Source organism: Podarcis filfolensis (assembly GCF_964270895.1).
Source record: "Podarcis filfolensis genome assembly, chromosome: 15".
NCBI classification, from domain to species: Eukaryota; Metazoa; Chordata; class Lepidosauria; order Squamata; family Lacertidae; genus Podarcis; species Podarcis filfolensis.
Genome location: NC_139618.1, coordinates 38,133,320 through 38,159,540, shown reverse-complemented (window position 1 = coordinate 38,159,540; position 26,221 = coordinate 38,133,320). Strand labels below are relative to the sequence as shown.

Sequence of the window (26,221 nt, the reverse complement as noted above, 5' to 3'; positions counted from 1 at the left end):
CGCAAGGGAGGAAATATGCTAAGAGGAAGGCACGCTTGGCAAATCCACACCACGATCAACTCCTGCCCGGAAACCAATGTCCCCACTGTGGAAGCACATGTGGATCCAGAATTGGCCTCCATAGTCACTTACGGACTCATGGTTAAAACTGTGTTTATGGAAGACAATCTTACTCGGCTATGAGTGATCGCCAAAGAAGATTGTCACAATTAAAGGAATAAATTTTACATATTGAATGCAAAGTAAACGAAGGGCTAAGATTGCAAGGCTTCAAATCTAGGCCCTCTTGGGCACAATTCAGGAGCAGGGGATCTGCGGGTCTCCAGATGTTGCTGAGCTGCAACTCCCATTTCCAATTCACTGACAGGGCTGGCTGGCGCTGGTAAGACGAGTCCAGCAACCGATTGCATAGTTTTAAACTGATTTTATCTTTGTTACAGATCACCTGCCTAGGGTGCACACCTCAGAGAGGTGCAGTACTGTACTAACATTTGAGGGCCAGCTATACAAATTAGTTTTTGTTGCAACTTTCTGATAACATTTTCATTTCTCCTACAAGACATCTGTTTTTGAAAACTGAGGTTACCAATATGAGGGGGTGCGAGCAGTTAGCCTTGCCTTGGGCGCAAAACAGCCTGGCACCGGCTCTCTGTGTGTGTACTGTATATACACACGTGCTTGCTCAAAAGGAAGCCCCCGCTGGGTCAGGCTAGACCACGAGGGGAGAACCGGCGACCCTCTCCGTATATATGCGTGTGTGTCAGGGGAGTCTTCCTTCCGAGTAAGCCCGCATAGACTCGGGGCTGCCGGGAGGAGCAACGAAGCCATTGCAAGGCTTGCCAGCGACCCGCTTCCTCTCCCCTCGCTCGCCTCGGCTGCGTGCGCGCCGCATCCCGACCGCGCTCCAGCGGGGCCTTACTTAAGCCTGGGCCCGGCCTCGGCCAAGCCCCCTCCCGCCAGCATGCAGCCGCCCTCCGGCGAGAGCCGCCTCCTCCTCGTCTCTCCCCGCCCCGCCGGAGCAGGCGCTTCCGGCCCGGGCGGGGACAGGGCGCGGGGAGGTTCCGCTTCTCCCACGGCAGATGCTGCGGGCGGCGGCGGAGCATCCGCGGCGTCTGCGGGGAAGATGAACTACATGCCGGGCACCGCCAGCCTCATCCAGGACATCGACAGTGAGTACAGCGCCGCGACGGAGACGCCTGGGCGCCTTTCCTCCTCCTCGGGAAGCCGTGCCAAGCGCCGCCCTTTCCTTTCCTTCCCGCCGCCGCCTCCTCTTCCCTCCTGGCTCTCCGCTTTCGTTATGCCCCCTTTTCCCTTTGCCTTCCGCGACCCCTTTTTCCTTTCTCAAGCCCCCCCCCCACCCGCAGCTTGGAAACAACATAGAGGCTGCCTAATACATCTTTGCGCGCACGCTGCACCTTCGGAGCACAGCTCCTGATGCCTCGAAGAATTCTGGGTACTGTAGTTCGCTAAGGGGCGCTGGGAGCTGTGATTATGTGAGGGGGCAAACTACAGTGCCCAGGATTCTTTGAGGGAAAGAATGTGATTCAGAGGTATAAGGCAGTAGCCTTTTCAGACCCGGTATCCTTTACAGTGGTACCTCGGGTTACATACGCTTCAAGTTACAGACTCTGCTAACCCAGAAATAGTGCTTCAGGTTAAGAACTTTGCTTCAGGATAAGAACAGAAATCATGCTCTGGCAGCGCAGCGGCAGCAGGAGGCCCCATTAGCTAAAGTGGTGCTTCAGGTTAAGAACAGTTTCAGGTTAAGAACGGACCTCCGGAATGAATTAAGTACTTAACCCGAGGTACCACTGTAACTGCAAACGCGTGTTTGGGATCCCGTTTCAAACCCCATGGGTGGTTGGCATCAGTCTGTCTCAGGAGACAATGGAGGAGTGTGCCTCGGGGGGTGAAGTCAAACCACTGGAGAGTTACAGGGCCTGCTGTGGCTGCAAAGAAGTTTTGTTGCAGGTGGGGCAGATGAAGGCATCCCACTTTGCTGCTGCAATGGGTACCATGGCACTTCTCTCTGCACTACATTCCTCCTCTGGTCAGGTGGTACCTCGGATCAGTCCGTGACTCACCAAGCCAAAGACCAGTGGTATAGTACGCACGCAGCCTCCCCAGCCACGTTGGGTTAGTGTTGGCCACACTGGCTGGCAGCCGCTCTCAGGCTTCCAGGCTGGGAACATTCAAAGCCCTATGCAGAGATGCTGGGGGGATTACTTTGGATCAGCCCATTCCCCCAAACATAGGAAGCTGCCTTATAGTCAAAGCAGCGTTTCTATCAACTGATCCACAATTCTCCCCCCGCCCCATTATGCATCAGTTTTGCAAGGATGGGGAGGCTGTGGCCCTCCAGAAGTTGCTAGACACCCAATTCTTATCAGCTGCAGCCAGCATGTCCAATGGACAGGGACAATGGGAGCTGCAGTCCAGCCACATCTGAGGGCCACAGCTTCCATGACCCTGCCCTATTGGATCACACTTCCAGCCCAGCACCTGGTTTTCCCCATAGCCAACTGGAGATCTTTAGGAAGGCCAAAGCAGGGCATACGGCTCTCCCACCTATGTTCCCCAACAACGGGCATTTCAGCATTTTCCGTGGGGAAAACTTCAGTGATGTAATAAGCAAACCTTATTGGCAGAGTGGGTGACACTGGCCGCCACTAACCTGCTTCTACTGCAGAGCTGAACTTGTGGGTGGTTCTTCTTCTCGCAGTGTATAGTCAGACTATGGAACTTGCTCCCTCAGGAGGCAGTGATGTCCACCAAGTAGGATGGCTTTAAAAGAGGGTTAGACAGATTCTTGGAGGTGAGGGCTATCAGTGGCTGCTGCCTCCACAGTTGGAGGCATTAATGCTTCCAATTACTAATTGCTGGAAACTATGGGAGGGTGGCGCTGTGGTCTAAACCACTGAGCCTCTAGGCTTGCCGATCAGAAGGTCGGTGGTTCAAATCCCCGTGACGGGGTGAGCTCCCGTTGCTCGGTCCCTGCTCCTGCCAACCTAGCAGTTCAAAAGCACATCAAAGTGCAAGTAGATAAATAGGTACCGCTCCGGCGGGAAGGTAAAAGGCATTTCCGTGTGCTGCTCTGGTTCGCCAGAAGAGGCTTAGTCATGCTGGCCACATGACCCGGAAGCTGCACACCGGCTCCCTTGGCCAGTAAAGCAAGATGAGCGCCGCAACCCCAGAGTTGTCCGCGACTAGACCTAATGGTCAGGGGTCCCTTTACCTTTTATGGGAGGGGAGAGGGCTCGTGTTCTGATTGCTGATTTCCCACAGGCATCTCACTGGTCACTGTGAGAACAGGATGCTGGACTAGATGGGTCCTTGGCCTCTTACATTCTTATGTTCACTAATGAAGCTTTCCCTTTTTATTTTCTCCCAGAGAAACACTTGGTCCTCCTCCGTGACGGTCGAACGCTGATTGGATATTTACGCAGCATCGATCAGTTTGGTATGCCAACGTAAACTTGCCTTTTTGGGTGCTAGCCTGTTTCATTCCCCTTTGTGTGGGCTGTATTTGACCATGACCAGGAATCCAGCAACGGAATATGCATGTGTGTGGAGGGAGAACTTTGCATTCTGATTTACTTGACTGTATTTATTTATTTATTGCATGTATGTGTCACCTTTCGCTTCCAAGGAACTCAAGTTGCCGTGCACTGATCTCCCCCTCCCCATTTCACCCTCAAAGCAACCCTGTGAGGTAGGTTAGGATAAGAGATGGTGAGGGGCCCAAGGTCACCCAGTGAACTTCATGGCTGAGTGGGGACTGCAGCAGTTGCTGTCCCCAAAGGGAGTGGTTATGGAATAGTTGTGAAGACTTGAGATACAAATCAAGAGGTCCCTGATTAGACTCTCATCCTTTCCATGAACGCATCAGGTTTGACTTAGTAAAACTCCATTCTTTCCTTAGCCCCATTTCCCATTGTCACATAAAGTCAAAGTAATCTCTTATCTTAGTGTTATCATTAAGCATAATAAAATGATGATGGTGATTATTTATACCCCACCCATCTGGCTGGGTTTCCTCAGCCACTCTGAACAGCTTACAGCACATTAAAAATTGTAAAACAGTAGACATTAAATTTTTTCCTAAACATGGTTGCCTTCAGATGTCTTCTAAAAGTCAGATAGTTGTTTATTTCCTTGACATCTAATGGGAGGGTGTTCCACAGGGAGGGCGCCACTACCGAGAAGGTCCCCTGCCTAGTCTAGTTCACAAATAGCAGTAAATTTCTGCTTATTAAACTACAGTTTATTAAATCACAGCTTTGTGTTCTAGACGTGAACCTAGCTTAACTGGGGTTTGTTTACTGCCAAAAATCTGAAGCCATGGTTTTCTTGACTATTGCACCCCAAACACTCACCAAACTACCAAGGCATGAGAATGAGAGCAGCTGGAAAACAAACTAAACTTTAGCAAAATGGAATGTGGTTTGTTTGATCTTTTGTAGGGCAGCTCATGGAATGTTAGAAAGTATTGGAGGGTTTTGACCAGGTGGCAGGTGTGATGATGACTCTGCTTAGGAAGCCATTGCTTTTTCACTCTCTTCTCATGACACATTACTTTCATCATTTGTGTAAGAAGTTTTGCGGAGTCTCCAGGAAGTGCTAAATAAAGATGGCAGATCGGACTCTGATCTAGGAGCTGGGGAACCTTCCAGGGGCCACCTGCTGGTGTGGCCAGAGGGAGAAGTGGTCATAATAGTGGATATGGCTTTGAGCAATAGGCTGAATTTTAGCCCCACAAAAGTCAGGTTTCTACACACTTCTTCCCTCCAGGCTCCCACATCTCTCCTTTTGCCATCCAGGCAAAGAGGCATTCTCATGGTTTGAGGACATATTCCATTCATTAAAAGCATTCAGGGAAGGTGTAGGGTAAGACTGGGGAGGCATGTGGCCTGGGGAAAATCCCAAGGGCCAAGTATAAACGTCTGGAGGGCCACCTTTGGCCCCTGGACCTGAGGTTCCCCACCCCTGTCTTAAAAGCATGCCCACACACTGAGATCTGCACTTGCACAGTCGTGATGGAGTTGGAGGTCAGACTGAACAGCTGCTGTTTTGCCTGAGCTCTCTGTGTGTTTGTCCTCCCTCAACTACTTATGATCAATATGAAGCCTGGTGCTGCTTGTATGTGTATGCATTCTTTAGGGAAAGAAAAAGCCAGCTTTCTGCTTTCTAAACACTGCATGAGGCCTGGGAGAGCGTCTCTCCACCCCCACCCCCCGATCAGATTAGCGTCAGAGAATCCTTGAACCTCATGTGGCGCCTTCAGCAGAGATCAGATCTTCCCAAGGCTGGCTACAAGGTTAAACAGGATTTTTTATGCAAGGTTAAACAGGGTTTCAGTGGAAGACTGGAGGGCCTGGTGTGCTCTGGTCCATGGGGTCACGAAGAGTCCGACACGACTAAACAACAACAAAAACACAGGGTTTTGTTTTCCAATAGCCTGCCCCCCTTCCCAGGAACTGAGCTTATGTGGTGCCAGTGGCAGGGATGCATGAAGCTGCCATCTTAAATTAAGTGCCCTGGGGCATTATGGGGGATTTAAAATGGCAGCAGCTTGCTGCTGCTTCCAGGAAAGCCTGAAGCCAAGAAAAGCCCACATCAGACATTGGTGCTGGTGGGTCCAGCTGAGGTGTTGAGGCCCTGACAGCTACTCAGAACACAAGGGCTGTGCAAGGACCTGGAGGTGCCTAAACTGCCTCTGAAGCTTAGCAGGATGTGTAGGGATCAGCTAGAATTCTGTGGTGGGGAGTCTGCTTGCATGAAGAATGTCCCAGGTTGTACCTCGGCTAGTTAGAGGGATCAAGCGTTATGGAAGATGGCTGCGTGAAATCCTGGAGCCCTGGTTCCAGTCAGAAATGAGGGGGACCTGTAGTGTTTAGTTTACAGTCATACCTCATGTTACGTTTGCTTCAGGTTGCGTGTTTTCAGGTTGCGTCCCGCAGCGACCCGGAAGTAACGGAACGGGTTATTTCCGGGTTTCGCCACTCGCACATGCGCAGTCGCACAAAATGACGTCATGCGCAGAAGCGGTAAATAGCAACCCGCGCATGCGCAGACGTGGGTTGTGTTCTTTTCAGGTTGCGAACGGGCCTCCAGAACGGATCCCGTTCGCAACCAGAGGTACCACTGTATTAGGTTTTCATTGTACTTACTGATTTATCCCAACTTTTTCCGCAAGACATATGCGGTTAACCCCTCATTTAATCCCTGCAACAACCCTGTGAGGTAGGTCAGGCTGAGAGGCTCTGGCTGGCCGCAGGTGACCTGGCTGAGCGGGGAATTTGAACCTTGGCCTCCCAGCTCCTAGTCTGAAACTTGAGCCACTATGCCACACTGGAACCCGGGGACAAAAGTGCCACAGCCATGGAGATCTCTGTCAGCGTGTACCACTAGAGGGAGCCTTATGCTTAAAAAGGAGCTTTTGACTCAAGCGGGGAAAAACAGGAGTCTCTTTTTTAGATGAAATCCTTGTACAGTAGTACCTCTGGTTGCGAATGGTATCCGGAGGCCCGTTCACAACCTGAAGAAAATGCAACCCGCGTGTGCGGGTCGCGATTTGCCGCTTCTGCGCATGCATGTGATGTTATTTTGTGCGTCTGCGCATGCGCGAGCAGTGAAACCCGGAAGTAACCCATTCCGTTACTTCTGGGTTGCCACGGGACTCATCCTGAAAACGCACAACCTGAAGCAAACGTAACATGAGGTATGACTGTACTCGGCAGGCCTAAGATATCTGGGTAGGCCTTTTAAGAAGTGGAACCATGAAGAGAGTTGGGCTGCATCCAACTGAGTTTTGCTCAGAGTGGCTCCATTGAAGCTAACGGATGAAATCACTGGGTCTACTCTGAGCAGGACTGGCATTGTGCCCTTCTAAAAGCTTGACACAATGCAGTTAAGATGCAATCCTCCTCTAGCTCTCTTCAGAAACCCCACTGCAGGCCTTCCTTCCCTGTAAGGGTGAAAGTTGCATTTTGAGAGCCAGCACAACAGATGTTGGGTTCGGGGCTGAGGGGACTTGACTTTAAATCCCTGTTCTGCCACAAAGGCGGCTGGTTGTCCTTGAGCAAGTCCGGCTCCATCTTCCTAACCTAACCCAACCATCATGGCGGTAAAATAATATTATGCCCGCTTCCTTTCTCTGAGGGAAAAGTAAGGTAAGAAGAGCCTTGCGGGATCAGCCATATGCGAACCTCATCCAGCGTCCTGTTCCTATGATGGCCAGTCTGATGCTTCCACAAAGCCCAGAAGATCGGATTGAAGGCAATAGCTCTTTCTCACAGAGTGCCTCCGGTTATTGGTGTTTTAGAGGCATATTACGGCCACATTCACAGCATACATTTATAAAGCCCTATGATACGGCTTTAAAGTCATAGCTTCCCCCAAAGAATTCTGGGAACTGTAGTTTGCTAACAGTTCATAGAGATGTTCCCATCACTTGGCAACGATTCTCAGAGTGGTTTAGTAGTCGATCCCTCTTCCCAAGGACCTGGTTATTATAGTTCTGTGAAGGGTAAATAGGGGTCTCCTAACAACTCGCAGGACCCTTTCTGTACCCTGTTGGGTCCCCATCTTCTTTCCTCTGGGCCAGAAAATTAGATTTCTCACTAAGAACACATTTGAATTCCTGCTGAACAAGAGCCATTAGGTTGATGAAGAAATCATTATTATTACTCCTTGCTGTTGTTTTTTTAGAACCTCTTTTCCACCATTGTCCAGTACTGCTCAGTTCAAAATACAAACTTTAGACCAGCTCTGCAATTTAGAAATTGGGTTTTTTGAATGAACAAAGTTTGAACAGAATGTGCCTAGCGGAAACTAATTTACAGGGAAATTCCTAATAGGATGGATCCTCCACAATCTTCTCAGTTACTTATAAACTAGGAACTACTTAGATCAGCTACAGGAAGGGTGGGATACAAATTGAAGAAATATATAAAAATAGACTTGCAATACATCCATGATTTTTTAATTATTGTATGACGTTAAAACAATGGCGCTAAGGGGTTTCTAAGGGCAATTTATTATATGCCTTAGCAACTAGCTTTCTTGAATTGCCTCTGTTGATGTTTAATAGGAGACGAAATGAGAGCAGGGCATTGGCAGCACTGGTGTAAAAAGTAAGGAGCAATACATCACAGAATGTTGAATAACTCCTTTTTATAGTTTCAAATGTGAAATGCCCCTTTTTTATTGCATTTGACTGATGATATTAACAGTGAAGATAATAGAATAGAATCCCTCAGTACTAAACTGGAAGGGTTTAGTCTGAATGTGTTGTCTTAATGCTGGCTTCATGCAGCCTTGCTCGTCATGCTATAAAATCAGATTACCATGTGCAAATGTAATAGAACTAATAAGAGAGATCATGTGTCATATTGTGCCAGTGAATCCTTTGGTTGTCTTGTTGGGTTATGTGAAACAACACTTAGCTAAGGAATTTGAAGAACAGTTTTTGCGTATAAGAACATGGGGGTGGCGTCATGACTTCAAGAAAGCCATTGGATGTCCCTGCAAAAATAGAAATCAAAGTCATGGACTATGGTGGACTTCACAAAACCAGCCAGCTTGATTTTGATCAGAAATTGAAGGCAAATGAGTGGTGTTGTGGTGATTAATAGAGGTTTGGCAGGAAAAATCTCAAGGTTTGTGCCATCTTTATATTTATCATTTCACAATACAGGTTCTCTTTCTTTGTTAAAGAAGCTTGTATCATTGAACTAATGCAAAGCCATAATAGATGCCAGCTTTGGTAAGGTCTCTGCTGCATCTTGGTCATTGAATTTGCTCCTTTGAGGGTACAGTGGTACTTCGGGTTAGGTACTTAATTCATTCCGGAGGTCCGTTCTTAACCTGAAACTGTTCTTAACCTGAAGCACCACTTTAGCTAATGGAACCTCCCGCTGCCATCGCACCGCCAGAGCATGATTTCTGTTCTCATCCTGAAGCAAAGTTCTTAACCCGAGGTAATATTTCTGGGTTAGCGGAGTCTGTAACCCGAAGCGTATGTAACCTGAAGCATATGTATCCCGAGCTACCACTGTATTAGAATTTGCATACGGCTGTTTTCTGTCTACACTATGAAGAGGAAAACTGGGATTATGATATCTGGCTTTAAAACTCCCAAGTCTGAAGATTTGGTCCATTTTGCTTAATATTTACACCATTGTAAATATGGTGTTCATATTTCAACTAGTGGGTCCAGGGAACTCAATATTGTGTCTCAGATTGACCTAAGGTGGGTCGTAAGAGCAGCATTATCACAACACAAATATATGGCAAAAGAAGTAAGAAACGACACTTCCATGTCTATGTTGGGCTATAGATAGGTCCTGGGAAAGGCTGAAGACTACTCACTGTGTGACTGTCAGCAACTCTCCAGAACTTTTTCAGCTCTGCCTGGGACTTATACCAGGAATATTGAACCTGGGACCTCTGCAGGTATCCATGTACTTGGCCACTGAGCTACAGACCTTCTATGTGAAGGAGATCCAGTTGAAATGGACTGCCTCATGATGTCCAGCCACCCTCCTTCTCAGGGAACAAGGGTTTAATGCTTTCCCATTCTGTCCTGACATGAATAACATCCTGAAACTTTTTAGTTTTGAAGAAGGGCTGTAGCTCAGTGGCTGAGTGCATACTTTGAACATAAAAGCTTCCAGATTCAATAATTGGCATCTTCAGGAAGAGTTGGGAAATAGTCCTCAGACCTTGGAGAGCTGTGGCTTCCTGAAGATCAGCTGTCAGTTCCAATGCAGCATCTAGTTTTTCAGAAAAGTTTTGAAATCTGTGGGCAACTGTGTGCCAGACGAAGCTTTGCCCAAGGCACAGACATGAGCACAAGCGTCCTCCGTCCTTGTCTTTCCTGATTTCTCTGCTGCCGGCTATTGCTCCGTGCCCCTTCATTACTTGAAGACCTGCCACATTGCCAGAAAATCCTAATATGCAAAAATCCAAATATTACAATACAGATGTATGATAATTTCCCTAGGAAATTCTGTATAAAACCTTGCCTTTTCTAAGGGGAGGTTTGTTTTGCATTGTTCCTGGGACAAAATATATGCTGAAATGTTTTAACTGTTAAAACCAAAGGTTGCATTCAGCTAAGGCCTACTCTAGAGTACACCAATTAATGAACTTGATGAACTTCAGTTAGTCATATCCATTAACTCCACTGGGTCTCCTCTGAGTAGGAGTAGCATTGAATAGTGCACAAAAACATTCAGCAGGCCCCTCTTTTATTCCTATGAAAAGAAATAAATTCAGGAGCTGGACTACTAATTTCTGCCCACAGCAGCAGGGCTGTGACATGGTCCTCGCAATAATCTCAGGAACATCTTGAAATCTGAGTATCTAAACACCGATGAGGGATCTGTGGTGCTCTAGAATACAACTCCCATCATCCCTGAGCACTGTCGTCTTGCTGGTTGTGGCTGATGGGAGTTGTAGTCCAACATGATCTGCAGGCTCACAGGTCCTCTGTCCCTGATCTAGAGGGTGTCCTAAGTCTTCAGAATGAGTGCCTGCGTGCCTGTAGCCAGGAACCAGCAGTCAGCGTTCTTATCTGAATAATCTTCCACTTCACTTTACACGCTGGGAGCTTCTGGCTTTCTTCAAGATAAACTAGTTTATAATTAAGGCCTTGCTTGGCAAATAGTTGGGTTTTTAGTCATATGCAGCGCATAAGAACATTGCTCAGTAATGTTTAAAAGCCCTTGTAAACACTGGAGATAGTGTCAGGATGTACTCTCTGGCCGGCTAAAACCTCTTGAAAGCTGCCTAATAGGTCCTCGTGATTTTTTGGTTCTTTAAAAAAAAAAATACTGTTGCCAGTTGTGACATTAGAGCTACAGGACTGAAATAGTTCTCTTCTCTACACACTCCCCCCCCCCCATCCTCGATCATTAAAAAACAACCACCATCTAGGCCATTGCTCTAGAATAAGCAGTGTTGTTCATGACTATGGAATAGAATAGGGCCTTCCCAAGAAGATTGTGGCTGCCTGGCTGGCTTGCATTTCTCCCTTGAAGAGCTGGACATTGTTATTCTGTCTGTGCATTTTTATTCATCTTGCTCTTATGACTGTTTTTAAATTTTAATTATTATCTATCTATCTATCTATCTATCTTATCTATCTATCCATCCATATATACATATACCGTATTTTTTGCTCCATAAGAAGCACTTTTTCCCTCCTAAAAAGTAAGGGGAAATGTGTGTGCGTCTTATGGAGCGAATGCAGGCGGGAGGCTCTGAAAGGGAGCACTGACCAGAGCCTGGAATGCATACAGGCTCTGCTCAGCGCTCCCTTTAAAGATTTTTTTTTTCTTGCATTCCCCCTCTAAAAACTAAGTGCGTCTTATGGAGCGAAAAATACGGTATATATTTGTATTTGCAAGTCTCATTAAAGAAAGAAAAAAATGGAATTGGACAAGGTTGTAGAATGGTAAAGGTAAAGGGACCCCTAACCATTAGGTCCAGTCGTAACCGACTCTGGGGTTGCGGCGCTCATCTCGCTTTATTGGCCGAAGGAGCCAGCGTACAGCTTCCAGGTCATGTGGCCAGCATGACTAAACCGCTTCTGGCGAACCAGAGCAGCGCACAGAGACGCCGTTTACCTTCCTGCCAGAGCGGTATCTATTTATCTACTTGCACTTTGACGTGCTTTCGAACTGCTAGGTGGGCAGGAGCAGGGACCGAGCAACGGGAGCTCACCCCGTCACGGGGATAAGAACTGCCGACCTTCTGATCGGCAAGTCCTAGGCTCTGTGGTTTAACCCACAGCGTCACCCGCGTCCCTTTGTAGTGTTACCCCTCGCTTAATTTCCTTCCCCTTCTGCAGCTGATCTTCATCTGTTTTGATTGGGGCAAGGACCTGCCATACCTGTTCTTCACAAAGTGGCACGTACATAGGTGAAACCAACAGCACTTCAGTATGTTCACTCCCCAACACACACATAGTGACAGTAAAATTCAAACCCCATATAGCTTCCACCCCAGTTTTGAAGCTACCCAAAGCAAGATGGCCTTTACTTATGGTTGTACTGTAAATTGTCAGATAACATCGGAAGGAAAACAGCCATCTCCTTCAGGTCACCAGGCCTGAGAGCTTTTGGGGAACCATATGGGGGTTCCTTCATGGGGTTGATGTTAACTTCACAAATGACTGAGATTGATGGGTCTTGGCACATACTGATTAAGAACACAGAGTGTCGTTGCTCATACGCTTCCCATAGGCATCTGGTTGGTCAACATGATCCTGGATGAGATAGGCCTTTGGTGTGATCTAGGAGGGCTCTCTATATTTTATTTGGCTTCCGACTTGCATGGACTTTGTCTTCAAGGTCACCAATGTGATTTAATTAGAAATTTAGAAATTAGAAATACTTTGTCACTTGTACAACTTGTATACAGTGAGATTACACGAGCACCCCCTACTCAGCTCTCTTAGTCTTAATTCCACTCGTTTACTGACGCACACCCACCAAACCCAAAAGTCAGTTGCCCTGTTGTTATCTTTTCATTCAGCAGCCTAACAGCCCATGGATAGAAGCTGTTCTTTACCCTGTTGGTGCGACTAGTCATGCTTCTATATCTTCTGTCTGAGGGCAGGAGATCAAGAAAGTGCCGGCCAGGGCGTGAATCATCCCTGAGAATTTTCCTCACTCTCCTGAGGCAACGATCTTCCGCTATTTCATCCAGTGGATTCACGGGACAGCCCATAATATCTTGTGCTGTATTCAACACCCTCTGTAGGCACTTCCTATCAGATGATGTCAAACCAGCATACCACACCGTGATGCAGTATGAAAGGACACTTTTTATTGTTGACCGGTAGAAGGAGATCATTAGATGTTGATTGACATCGTTCTTCCGCAATACTCTGAGGAGATTAGTGCTTGGGATATCAACATGGCATTATTCCTTGATTATCTGGCCTTTGGCTCATCTTGCCTAGTACTCTATCCTGTGGTCCCTTGCAGGAGCCTTTCCAGTTAGAGGATGTCTGAGGGAGGACAGGAGTGGAACTTGGGACCTTCTGCATGCAAACTACGGCCCTCTCAGAGCACTCACAAGACTGCTGACAATTGCTGTCAGAAAATGAGGGGGTTATGTCTTTTGGTTCTAGTACCATTCCACACTGGGGGCAGGGGCGTTTTGAGAGAAGATGGTTCCTAGAAGCTTGAATCATATTGAAGGCTGGTAGCTGCACATTCAGTTTCCAATCCCTGTGTTGCCACACATTTCTGTCTGATTTTCCATCTCCATTCCTCTCTGTCTCTCCCTGAACCTTCTAGCAAACCTGGTGTTGCACCAGACAGTGGAGCGCATTCATGTGGGCAAAAAGTACGGTGACATCCCTCGGGGCATCTTTGTGGTGAGAGGCGAGAACGTCGTACTTCTGGGAGAAATTGTAAGTAAACCCTGTCGCCTAGACTTCCTTTGGGGCTTATTGGGCAGTGGTATCTTCTGCCGTGCTCAGTTTTGTCGGTGGAGGACGGCTTGTCCTAAATGCCATTGTTCCTTCACATGCAGCCCTGCAGGTAAACACTAGCCTAGCAAGTGATTATGAATAAATTGGGATCCGAACTTGAAAATGATGCTAACCAAATTAATAGAGAACTGGTAATTATATAATTGTTTATACTGGTTATGTAAAGTGCTTAATTAATGTCAGTCCTATGTTAGTTTGCATCATTTGGAAGTTCAGGTTCCAGTTTGTTCTTAATTCCTTCGCTTGGTTTGTTAGAGGTTCCTCCTTTCGCGATAAGCAACAGCCTGGTAGCCACAAGGAATTGCGTGCAGGCGAGTGAGTAGGCTTGTAGAGGAAGGAGAAAGTCCTCTGTGCCCTGCATAGAAACCAAGCGGGCTGGTGGAGCCCCGTTTTCCACACCAAAACAGAAATTCAGTTCTCAATCCCTCCTCTGCCATTCACCAGAAGACGTGTGTGTGTTGGCCTGTTAGTAATTTTAGCAGGCTTACTTGTAAGGCTGTTCTAATACTGAAACTAGGTGTTCCCATGCAAGCAAAAGAGGGCCACTTAAACTGATGGTAGTTTATGAATGCCTGTGAAATATGGGCTTCCAGGACCTTCCGAATGCTGGAGGTGAGCATAGGCCACACCTACGCAATACTTTCAAAGTGTTTTGATGCCATTTTGACAGTTCTGGTTTCCCTCAAAAGGGAACAGCAGTGTTTTAAGGGTCCTGAGGATTGTTCGCCTCGCAGAGCTACAATTCTCAGAGTTCCCTGATTGATTGTTAAACCATTCTGGAAAAGTGAGGGAAATAGGATTTTCCTAGCAACACTCTCCTCTCCTCTCAGCACTCTTAACAAGCTACAATTCCCAGGCTTCTGTGGGGGAAGCTATGGCTGTTAAAGTGGTATCATAGTGATTTAAATGTATGGTGCAGATATGGCCAAAATAGGGGGATATAGTTCTAGACTAGCCATCTCTCTGGTAATGTTAGTTTTGTAGATGCATAAGATTATTTTAAAGTGAAGAAATGCATTCCTGTTATGAGTTGCACAAGACACAGGATTGCAACCTCCCTGATTCAAAAGCCTTGTCTGATGGAATGCGTCACATTCTCAAATCCGAGCTCTGATCCCATCTGCAACCAAGGCATAGGCACTTTTCACACAAGTTTTAGATGGTCTTGCATTATTTTCTGGATGAGGGATAACCAAATCATGTGATCATTGCATTCGTTTTGGGAGGCTCTTTTCTGCTTCGCCTTAACCACTGTGATGAATGATGCTCCCCCTGTTTAAGGGGGGGTGGTCCTTGTAATTGTTTGCTCTTCTGTCAGCACAGAGACTTGGCAACTGTAGTTCATCTCAACAGACAAAGGGCAAAGTTTGGAGTGGCAAGGAGCCGTGGGGGTCTTATCTTTCTTTACCTCCCCCCTGGGACTTTTGCATTAAGCATAACAGAAGGACCCTTTTTTGACATTCTTGCACCATTTTGGTGCCTTGAATCAAATTGAGGCCTTTTACTCAAACCATGCAGATTGCTTGCATTCAGTCTCTATCTACTATGTTATCCTGGTGGAGAGCAGCCTGGTGTTTAGACTCCCTTACAACCTGTCAATTTCATTGCTAGACAGGAAGATTATATCCTGTTTCAAGGGGGGACGGGACACAACTTGATACCTCTTGGGTACATGGCTCCCTCAGACACCCCTTGGGGCCCACAAAGACCCACCTCTTTTATCTCATTTTTTAAGGGGAGTTGGCCTGTTTGGGCTGTTGTGTGTGTAAAATTTTCATTTGATTTGGAATGTAGGGCAGAGTTCTTATCCCATTTATAGACTGGCCCTTGAGACAATTAGCAATTTTCATTTCCCCCCCCCCCATATCATACATTGCTAAAGTGTCATCTGTTGTAGCAGCAGCAACAAAAACACCTTGGACAACTTATATGGTTTGTTTGTTTGTTTGTTTGTTTGTTTGTTTAGTATAACCCCCGCTTCCTCCCAAGAGGTGCCCAGTGTTTAAAAAGAGCTGTTGCAAACAGCTGTTATCCGTCATGGCTCAATAAAGCCTCCATCCTCAAAGCGAGCCTATCTCTGTGGACCAGATACTGGAGACGTCCCTTGTCTTCATCTTCTGCTTTTGATCACTTGGTTGGCAGGTGGCTGGCAGCTTTGGAGGGCACAGTGTTGGCATCAATGGCCCCTTCCTCATTAGCCAGGCATCTCGTCGTAGTTTGACTTTTGTCCTTTTCATGGAAATGAAAAATCTTCTCTAGGCATTTTACCATTCTCTGTACCAGGGGAAGGGAAGCTTTTCCAGCCCATGAGCTACATGCTAGATGCCAGAGACAAAAGTGGCCAGAACAAGTTGTGTACAGTAGGCTGCCCTCTCTTTCCTCCAAGCCAGGCAAGCAAGAGGGATTGTCGGAGTCCAAAGGCACATTCCAGCCAGGCAGAAACACTAAATCAGGATGTGAAACAAAACTGATGAGCAGTGTTGCCTGCAGGGAATTCCGGGGGCCTGGTGTCGAGGTCTTGGGGTCCACATCCATCCCCTTGGGCCTGAGCTTTGTCACTCCTGCTGTGTGCTCGATGCAAACTCACCAGGATTTTACGCTGCTGAAAGTGGGGTGGAGATACTTTAACCCTCGTCTCCTCAACCTCAAAAAAAGTGGTGTGGTTTGACAAATTTGAGTGGCGGCTGAGCCTTCCTTTTCTGTTGCAGGACCTGGAGAAGGAAAGCGACACGCCTTTGCAGCAAGTGTCGATTGAGGAGATCCTGGAAGTGCAGCGAATAGAGCAGCAAGCCAAGCAGGAGTCGGAGAAGCTGAAAGTGCAAGCGCTGAAGGAGCGGGGCCTCTCCATTCCACGAGCTGATACACTAGATGAATACTAGGCATTCAGTCCAGACAATCACAGCTGCCCCTAAGATTGAATTAACATTTAGGGCCCCCTCACGATGTGCATTTCCCCACCAACACCTCTTTTTTCCCCCCTTTCCCTGCGCCCTGAGTTCGAAACACAATTTAATCATGATTTATCATTGTTGCCGAAGACCTGAAAAGATCCCAGTGTTACGTAATCCAAGGTGATGGAGCAGCTGTCAACAATCCTGGCTAGGGATGAAACTTTTTTTTTAATAATAGTTTTCTTTCTTTCTTTTTTCCTTTTGTGACTTTGGAGGAGGTGGAATTAAGCCTCCCCTGACATGTAAATAAAAATAGACTCTGCGAACCCGGGTCTTGCTTAGGCTAGAACCCTTTGAGAGTTTTGTGCTCGCCTTTTCAACTTTTAGCTTTTCTCTAAAAGTGTAAAGCGAATTCAGTGAAGGCACCTTTGCCTCTTAAAAACTGGGCTGGTGGAGATTTTGGTGCCTGAATTGGAGGCAGGTATGTGGGAAATCTGTGCCCTTCCAGAGGTTGGTAACTTGTGTTCAGAAGCTTGGGACTTAGAAATAAGAACCTGGACTCAGGCTATGTTTGTTACATTTATTTTAGAATCCTTTCCTCTCTCACGGTTCCATATGGTGGTGTTCCTTTCCAATTTCTCTGTGCATCCTGGGGTGGACAAGTCCATGCTTAACCCAGAGCATTCTGGGAATCCTGGTCTGGATCAAGCAATGGATCCTGCCATAGACATTGTAAAGGCCTACGACTCCTATCATCCCTGACAGTTGAGCCCTGGCTGGGGCTGATGGGAATCGCGGTACAAAAAGACATCTGGAGGACTTGACTATAGGTTCCCCATCCTCGCTTTAAAGATGTCCGTCTGTCAGTCGGGACTGAGCAGGCTTAATAACAGGCAACTAAGTGAATCTCTGAATATTAATTCCCAGTCGTTGGTATTGGCATTGATCTTTTTGTTGGTTGAGATAGATAAATGGCTTCTATTCCTCTACGTGCATCATACATAGCATATCTACAAGGGCCCTTCTGGGCTGTGTTCTCCCATATGCAATTATAATCATTCAGAGGTGGAAAGTGGAGTCACACTTCCTGGGCCAGCCTCCCATTGTCCCACTGTGGCCTGGTCTGTGAGTATCTCACAGGCTTTAAGGATACATGTGGCAGCAGAGAGCCAGCTACAAGCAACCAAACTCTAAACCACATAGGGTGCCTGATGCTTTACAAGAGGCTTCACGCTTTAGAAGTTGCCTTTAAAACATGTGACAGGAGGGTGTCCCGAGAAGCATGCCCTTGTTCTCTCCCTGTGCACAATTTTTGCTACCTAAGCAAGGTGGTTATTATTTATTTACCTTTTGTACACTGCTTTTCCACATGAATGCACAGTCATACCTCGGAATGAATACGCTTCAGGTTAAATATTTTCGGGTTGCGCTCCGCGGCGACCCAGAAGTAACGGAGCATATTACTTCTGGGTTTCGCCGCTCGCGCATGCGCAGTCGCTCAAAATGATGTCATGCGCAGAAGCGACAAAACGCGACCCGCTCAGTTGCCTGTTACGCTCGCTTCAGGATGCGAACGGGGCTCCGGAACGGATCCTGTTCGCATCCAGAGGTACCACTGTACGCGAAGCAGCTCAAAATGCCAACAAAAATGCAATAACAGTCTAATCATTTGGAAACAAAGCGGTCCATCTAAAAGTGGTTCCAGTACAGATGCAGACTGGACAAAGATCTCTCCTTAAAAGGCTTGTTAGAAGAGGAACATCATCAGTAGGTGATGCTTGTTCTTTCCCATTTTGCAATTATGTGCCACCTGTGTGCTCCCAAAGTAGCTTATGAAAGATACTTCATTTCATACTTATCCTTGTTTATTTAACTAATTTATAAATGGCTTCACAGCCTGAGGTCATCAACAAGATAGAAGACAAATTCCCACAACTGTTAACACCATTTCTACAAACTAAAAACAAAACCATTCCTACAAATGTGCAGTTAGTATTTCAGAAATTTTTGGGTCATATCTCTGGGAAAGCCTTCTGAAAACCAAACCCTCTTCAGTATTGTCTAAAGAGCCTGTCTGATTTCAGCTGGTTGTTGAATTTGAGAGGGCTGGAGCTGCAACACTAAGAGCCTGATTTCTCTGCTGTGCCCCATCTGAGGAGCACAGTCGCTGGGCAGGCAGGCATAGGGCAAGGCAGTCCCTTAGCTATCCTCGGCCCAAGTTGTTTGGGGCTTTAAATGCTAGACGCAAAACATGCACAGAGCAGCCCATGCAGCTCCCTCAGCAGAGGTGTTTACATGGTGTCAGAAAAGCCCATCCAACAACCTAGCTGCTGTATTCTGCACAGGCTACAGATTCTGGGTAGAGCCTAAGGCAGGGTTCCCAAGCATCATTCTAGTGGCCCACATTGTGTCTCTGAAGTCTATGACATTTGAATGCTAAGACAGCATGTACAAAATAAGCAATAAAAACACAAAAACCATGCAGCATCCAGCACACCACATTACAATTACTACCTTGTTTGTTGTTTGTTGGCATCTGTCTCAAGAGAGAATGGAGTGTGCCTCCAAGGGTGGAGTCAAACCATTGATTTCATTAGCACCAAAGGGACCTCCCATGACACAAGCCTGGGCAGTGTGTATGGAGGTCCTAGGCTGCCCAAACAAGACCAGCCCTCTTGGCCTCACAGATGTGGTCCAAAGGAAAGCAGAGCAATATGTGTGGCACCAGCTTGGCTGCAGGAGTTGCTGGAAGGAGGAGTACAAGGTGCTATCCAACCAGTGTGTAGGGTTCACCCCTTAGCTTTTCCTTCTGAAGATGTCATGCAAGGCAGTGGAGGTTTAGGAACAGTGTTTTTTCCTTCTACATGGGCTGCCTTCCCAAGTTGAGGAGCCCCATCTGCCCCTCAAAATTGCTACAACAGGCTAAAAAATATTTGTGGATCATCAAGACACCATTTTTAAGTGGTCTCTGGGCAATGCTGTGTGTGTTTTGGCGAACAGCTGACCTAAGGGAAGACTCACCTAGAGCTCATTTCACTAATCTAATCTGGAAGTTGCCAGAACATTCCACCCCAATCAGCTACGTATATAGAAATGAAGCTAAGCAGGTTTGGGTCTGGTCAGTGCCAGAATGGGAGACTGCTTGTGGACCCAAAATATGCAGCTTTGAGTTTCCTAATGGAAGAGAGATTGAGTATAAAAATATTAAGGAATCTGTCCCCACGAAGCTTCTAATATTTTATAAGCATTTGAAATGGTTCTATCTCTTGCCTGCGTTAGTTCAAAAAAGCATTTGTCTAGGCTTGGTGAATATAGTAGAGAAGAAAGTGTAAAGATCACCTGCTCAAAAACCAAACTTACAATCTTGGGGAAGAAACACCAGAGACTCAGACGGTCAACAGATGAGCAACCAGTTTGCCAAGTGACTTAATCTTAAGCATCTCGGAAGTTATTGTAAAGATAAGGGGTAATAAACCTTTTCCAGCCTGAGGAATCTTGGAGGATAATTTCTTGGGAAAGTTGTTAATTCTGCCCCCGAGTGTGGTTAGAATGTCAGAGTAGGACCTAGGAGACGAGGGTTCAAAAAACCTGGAAAACTCATTTTTTAAATGATGTTACTTGAAGTTACTTATATAGTGCAGATGAAGAGAAAAGAAATACTGATAACACTTTACTGAGGAAAACAGTATACTAATTTGAGGACAAAGGTACAGAGAGGTTTTGTCTTTCATTCTTCAGGCCTTGTATGTAGCATGGAGACATTCAAACAAACCTATAGAGGAAAAACTCTCAAAACTACCCAGTATGCTATCTCAGCCAAGATCATGCCATTCTGCCTGGTTGCTAAGCAACACCACATCCCTCCCTCTCTTGGCTAGTTGACTAACACAGAATTAACCCTTAAGTTGTACACAAAATGATCCCTGCTGCTGTACCTCCAGCAATAAGAAACTCCAATATTGCTGTCTGTGCCCATTCTTTGGTCAACCCCAATGCATATGTTAAGCTCAAGAGATAGGCTTGAAGTACAAAGCACATTTTCTGATATAAGTTCAAATTGTTCCTGGTTCTTTTGACAGCATTAAAATTGCAACTTCAGAATTTCCTAGTCAGTTAATTTAAGCTAATGTAAGCCTTTGTGGCTATCTCTTCTGAGACTATGCCATTGGCGATGACTGGTGGTTGATATTGTCATACTCCTTATTGCCCACAAAGATATGAATGAATTTATTAATACGGTCACAGACCAGCGTCAGCCCACAAAGATAGATTTACAGAAATCCTGAGATGGAAGATCTCAAAAATCAAAAAAATGAACTTGGAGAGACAGTTACAAAACGGAACTAGTTCTTGAACTCCCTCCACCCACTTTTACCTCAACTCCCTGCCCCACTTCCTGCTTTGTGTATCATCTTACTTGGCAAAGAATTCTTGAGAACCTGAAAGCTTGTCACACTTTTGTGACATTTCATTGGCTCCCAATAAATGTATTGCCCAACTGTGGATTTTGAAATTTTTCTTCTTTTTATTTTATTAGGCTTACCCTCAAAAACCATCCCAGAAAAAATATACTGACTTTTCCGTGACTTACAGTGTTTCCTCTTGCTCTAGCTACTGCAAGGATCTGTGCAAAAGTGCCAAAGGGGTGCCTTGCTTTCATGGTAATTTTATTGCCATTTTGCCATATGCTTGAGTGTTGGTTTTTCCTATTCTTTATGTTACTGCTTTTAAAATAATCATCCTTAATTCTGGCTTTTATGTACTGTGATTCATATACATTACATTCTTAGTATCTGCAATCATGATTTGATTGCTGTGCACCAACAACTTTTCCATGTCGGTCTCTACAGTCACAGCAGCTGCTGCAACCTTCCAACAGTTTGACTTCACTCCCAAAGGTCTACTCCTCCTCCATTATCTCCCGGGACAGATAGATGCCAACAACAACCAACCAACTTTGGGGAGTGGCTGGATCTTTGCAAAGATTTTTGACCCCAAGCAATGCAAACATGACCCACATACAAAACAAACAAACAAACAAACAAACCTCTTACTATTGTGCCAACCTATGGGTTGTTTCCTACTCATAATAGTGTCAGGAGTGCATGCTGGAGCCAGGCCCTGTGACCAGTAGGACTTCGCAGGACTGGGGCCCTCCTAAGTTTGTTCTGGAGAGGCAAGGTGCAGCCGCACAGGTGAGGCCGCTTGGTAACTCACTGCACCTGGTAGCAAGAGCCAGGAAGGGATATAAGGTCAGCATTTCCCTTCAGCTCTTTGCCCCAGCAACATGTTTCCTGCCTTGCTACATTTGGCTTCTTGCTTCTCGACCCTTGACTTCGTGACTCCTTGCTTCCTGACCCTCAGACCCCTGACTTCTGGACTCGTTCCTGCTCCCACCCTGCCATCTTGCCCCTGGTCCCGACATCCTCAGCCAGGACTTTGATCGCCCATAGACCGGACCACGACAAATAGCCCCAATGAAATTAATGGACCTAAGTTAGCAATGCCTATTAATTTCAGTGAGTCTTCTCTGAGTACGGCTAGTATTGGCTTCAACCCACTGAAGGGTTGAGTGATCCACGTCCACCAATTGTTTAGGCATGTGAAAGAAGCCACAATGCAGAAAACATACCCATGATCCTCCAGAGCCATAGAATGCCAGTGCATTGTTCAAGCTAAGCTGGGCAGTGCTGAGACCAGCGTCTGAACTGGGGCAATCTTCTTAAAGAGGGAGATGGAACAGGGTGTACAGAAACATGTAGAAAGACTGGCTAAAAAAAGGCACAAGGTGTGGAGCCCTGCATCTAATGTGACACAAGCAAGATCAGCCACATTCATCACAAACACACCTAGTTTTGACCTGTGCACTTCTCTGCTGCTACTTATTTACACCTATCACAGAGGGAAGCGAATGGCAGCCATTCCAGGCAGTCTTTGTGCACAAGCCAAGGCCTGACTTGGGGCAGGCAGGCACCACGCCCACAAGCACAGGAAGTTGCACCTTCCTTAACAGTTGCTTATGACCACAGGGGCAGAGCGCAGAGATGGCACACAATTGTAGGGAGAAAGTTTGACGCAAGTTATGGGCGTTGCAGACAGTGGCGGAGCTTCATGCTCCGGCACCGGGGCTGGAGAGCAGGTGGGGATGGAGCTGGTGTATGTCCCAGGGATAGTGTGGTGCGCATCCTGGGGGCGTGGCACGCTGCCTATGGGGGCATGGCGCCCAGCACGGGCAGGGTGCAGCCGCAATGGCACCCCACCAGGTTTGCGCTGCCAGTGGTTGCAGATCAGCGAATTTGCACCCATAAACTAGTGGCTCTTCATCTAATCCATCTAAGGTGTTTTGTTCTTGGGCCTTTTTATTCCTCAATAAAGGGAGCAGTGGGGAATGAGCTTTGCCACAATCGAAAAAAGATAAGAAACTAATGTGATTATGCAGAGGAACTCTGACAGGATTTTTGTAAGGTTGTCACAACTTGGAGTAACTGTTCAGTGTTGCTGGAACCTTTTAATGACCCTGGACTATTCCATTTTCACATTTCAGAAGTAGCGCTAGTTGAATAGATGATACAGAAAAAAGAAGGCATCTGCATACCTTACCAGTCTGGACTGGTAATTAGACGCTTTGAAAATTACTTTTCTCCATGGAAGACGTAGAATTTAAACTTTTTGAGTGATACATTCACACTCTTCTATTAGGCCAACTAGCTTAGAGCTCCAGGTTTGCAAAGCTTACATGCCAGGGACACAACCTATGTCAAGTTAATAATTCTCTCACTGGTTGTATGGTTAGAATTATAAGCAGTGAAATCAAGGGAACTTAAAATAGCTCAACTTGAACTGGATTGTACTGTGTGAGATTTTACCTAGTAGTTCCATGTATTTTGGAGAAAGAAAAACTCAGGATGTTAAAAGTGATGTTCTTCCAGTGCTTGAGATATCCGCTGACACTTATTGCCAATAGCTTCAGCACAACAGAATGGCTTTCTCCAGGCAATACAGAAGTACTGTAGTCTGGGGTGTGTGTGAATTTAATAAGCTACGTAGCAGCTATTAGCTTAGGTGGCTTTAGTAAAAGTCAAGTCTTATACATTAAAAAAGGATAAAAAAATTAAAAAATGTCCAGTAGCACCTTAGAGACCAACTAAATTTGTTCTGGGTATAAGCTTTCATGTACATGCACACTTCTTCAGATACCAACACGGCTACCTACCTGAATTAAAAAAGGAGAGTTCAAGCAGCAACTGTTACCCTTCAGAGATGTAAATGAGCCTCCGCATCTGGAACAATATATCTGAGCACCAGAAGCCAATGACAAAATAAGGACCATCTTCATCATGCCCTGCAAAGGAGGAGCATCTGATTGGAAAATGTGGGTGATAAGAAGACTATAGTCAGTCAATTTTAGTGCAAAGGCCTTTACAATGGACAGCAGAGAATAAAAGGAAAACTTTCATCTGGAATCAATACAATACAGTGGTACCTCTGGTTACGTACTTAAATCGTTTCAGAGGTCTGCTCTTAACCTGAAACTGTTCTTAACCTGAAGCACCACCTTAGCTAATGGGGCCTCCTGCTGCTGCTGCGCTGCCGGAGCACGATTTCTGTTCTCATCCTGAAGCAAAGTTCTTAACCCAAGGTACTATTTCTGGGTTAGCGGAGTCTGTAACCTGAAGCGTATGTAACCCAAGGTACCACTGGTAATGTAATAGTTGTGATATATCAGAAGAGAAGACATGGTGGAGGTTGATCCATTGGGGGAAATGGGGCCCTACCCCACCAACCCTGGTCTCCAGTCCTCCAGGCCCACCTGTAACTGCATCTCCATCTCCTTCCACCCTCCATCCAGGCAAGCAAGAGACTTTATGTTTCAAGGACATGTTCCAGCTAGACAAGAGTACCTGAGGAGGAGGAGGAGGATCAGGGCTGGTGAGGGGGGATGTGTCCTGGGGAGTCTCTTGAGGACCAGACAGAGGGGCCTGCATTTGAGACACGTGTGTGTGTGTGTGTGTGTGTGTGTGTGTGTGTGTGTGTGCCGAGCTTCTCCTTCCCCGCAACCCACACCTGACTAGTGTGACCTCGCTGGCCTCGTCTGCCTGTTCTCCATGCGGGATGCTCTCTGCGCTCAACCTAAAGACGGCGAACTACATTTCCCAGGATGCACTGGAGCGCAAAACTTTTGCACGCTCGCTCGCTCTCTCTCTTTTTGGGAAGAAGGTGGGTAGAGGAGGTTACATAAGTCCCAGAACGTTGACACATCGCTGCCCCGCCCCCGCGGGAGCGACGTCACCGGCCCGGAGCCCCGCCCTCGTGGAACGTTTGGTAGCCAGTTTCAGATTGCTACAGTCGCGCTCGCGTCCACGCTATTTCCTGCTGCCGCTGGGGGGGTGGAAAGATTCCTGCGCTCTGGCTCGCCGTCTTCCCCCAGATTCTTGCGTGGGGGGCCCCGGATTCCTGATCCCCTTAAACAGAAATAAATCCTGCTTGCGGGGGAAACGACGGACCGAGCCTCTGAGCTGCGCCTCCACATCCCAAGGACTGGATTTAGGATCTCTCCGTCTCCTGTTTCCTTCTCCCCCCATCTGGGCATGGTGCGCTGGGGAGGGGGGTGAAGGGGCTTTTCCTCAGCGCTGCTGACCCCCTCCGCCCCCCCAACCCGACCCCGAGAGGGGTTTTACCGGCGCCGGAAAGCCTCCTTCCGAGGGGAGGGGGGGCGGTGCGCGAGGCAAGGGATCCCTGGATCGCATTGCATTGCGGCTGTTGCTCCTAGGAGGAAGGGAAAGAAGGCTTTGCTCCTTTTCGTCCAGCCTTTGCCCACTCCTGCCCCCTCCCCCTTCCCCATTTCCTCTACGCTCTTTTTTCATTTTAATCATCTGCTCGATTTCGCCTCGGAGGGAACAGGAAAATATATATATATATATATATATATATGAATGACTATGCTGCCTTGAGGACTCGGATGCTGGCGGCCTCTTTTTAAAAGGAAAAAAATAAAAACCGGGAGGCGGGGAAAATCACCTTGCAGAGGATCTCGAAGAAAACAGCTGCCCCTTCTGCCTCGTTTTCCCCTCGACCCTGCCGCAGCATCACTCAAGCTGGAGCATTATGGAGCTGGAGAATATTGTGGCCAACACAGTCTTGCTGAAAGCCAGAGAAGGTAAGAGATTGGGGGGGGGGACGTGTGGTACAGGAGTGGGTCTTTTTCCTGGGCGAGCGCGGGGGGGGGCTCGTCTCCCCTCCCCTCTTCCCTCTCTCTTCCCCCAACCCAGAACTGGCATAATGGTTTTAGCAGAAAGAAAGTTGAGCTCTTGCCTCCGGCCGTTCCTGTGTGGCGATGGGGGTTTCCTCGATTTCCCCGGAGCGCCCAGAGAAAGCGTGTGCGCCCGTGGGTGTAACTTTGTGTCGGTGCAGGTAGGTCGTGCCCAGAGGTGGGAAGTGGTTCAGTGGCAACCGGTGGAGCTGGAGGGATTTGAACTCGGGCCTAGGCCAACAAGTGGAAGGAGGGAGGAGCCCAGGGGGCATCTGCAGAGAGCAGGTCCGGAATGGTGGACCAGCAAGAATTATTTTGCTTCCCAAATGAAAACGGCCAGAAAAAGGAGCCACTGCCTTCTTTGTGGAAGTGAGATCTTAAATTAGCAGTATGACCCTAAGCATACTTCTTTAGATTAGAAGCAGGCTTCCTGGAGTTCAGTGGGGCTTATTCCCAATAAGTGTGTGCAGAATCATAGCCTCAGTGCTGTGACCATTATGGTAATTTAGCAGCCTTTAAAAATGGGGGTGGACTCTGTTTTATATTCCAGTCCGTCCGTCCCCTTTAGGG

The 26,221-nt window shown here is 47.0% G+C and overlaps 2 protein-coding genes and 1 long non-coding RNA gene across 5 annotated transcripts in view; 2 read left to right on the top strand and 1 right to left on the bottom strand.

Annotated features, from left to right (window-relative positions):
• Nucleotides 1–201: 201 nt before the first annotated feature.
• LSM1 (LSM1 homolog, mRNA degradation associated) lies at nucleotides 202–16,727 on the top strand. Its single transcript, XM_083589154.1, has 4 exons — nucleotides 202–1,169; nucleotides 3,392–3,460; nucleotides 13,314–13,429; nucleotides 16,219–16,727. The coding sequence occupies exons 1-4, from the start codon at nucleotides 962–964 to the stop codon at nucleotides 16,387–16,389; spliced, it is 564 nt and encodes a 187-aa protein (XP_083445280.1). The 5' UTR covers nucleotides 202–961; the 3' UTR covers nucleotides 16,390–16,727.
• On the bottom strand, nucleotides 6,642–25,172 carry LOC310750804. The gene is made up of 3 exons (XR_014542291.1): nucleotides 25,080–25,172; nucleotides 23,615–23,743; nucleotides 6,642–9,953 (listed from the first exon to the last, which is right to left on the bottom strand). It is a non-coding gene; the product is annotated as an uncharacterized lncRNA (long non-coding RNA).
• LOC310750475 (G protein-coupled receptor kinase 5-like) overlaps nucleotides 24,710–26,221 on the top strand; it is a 73,704-nt gene continuing 72,192 nt past the window's right edge. For all 3 annotated transcript variants that reach the window (XR_014542100.1, XM_083588705.1, XM_083588706.1), the window contains exon 1: nucleotides 24,710–25,558. Coding sequence is in view for 1 of the 3 variants with exons in the window: in XM_083588705.1 (XP_083444831.1) it covers nucleotides 25,507–25,558 (52 nt within the window). In the remaining 2 variants the exon portion in view is untranslated. The remainder of the gene's footprint in view (nucleotides 25,559–26,221) is intronic.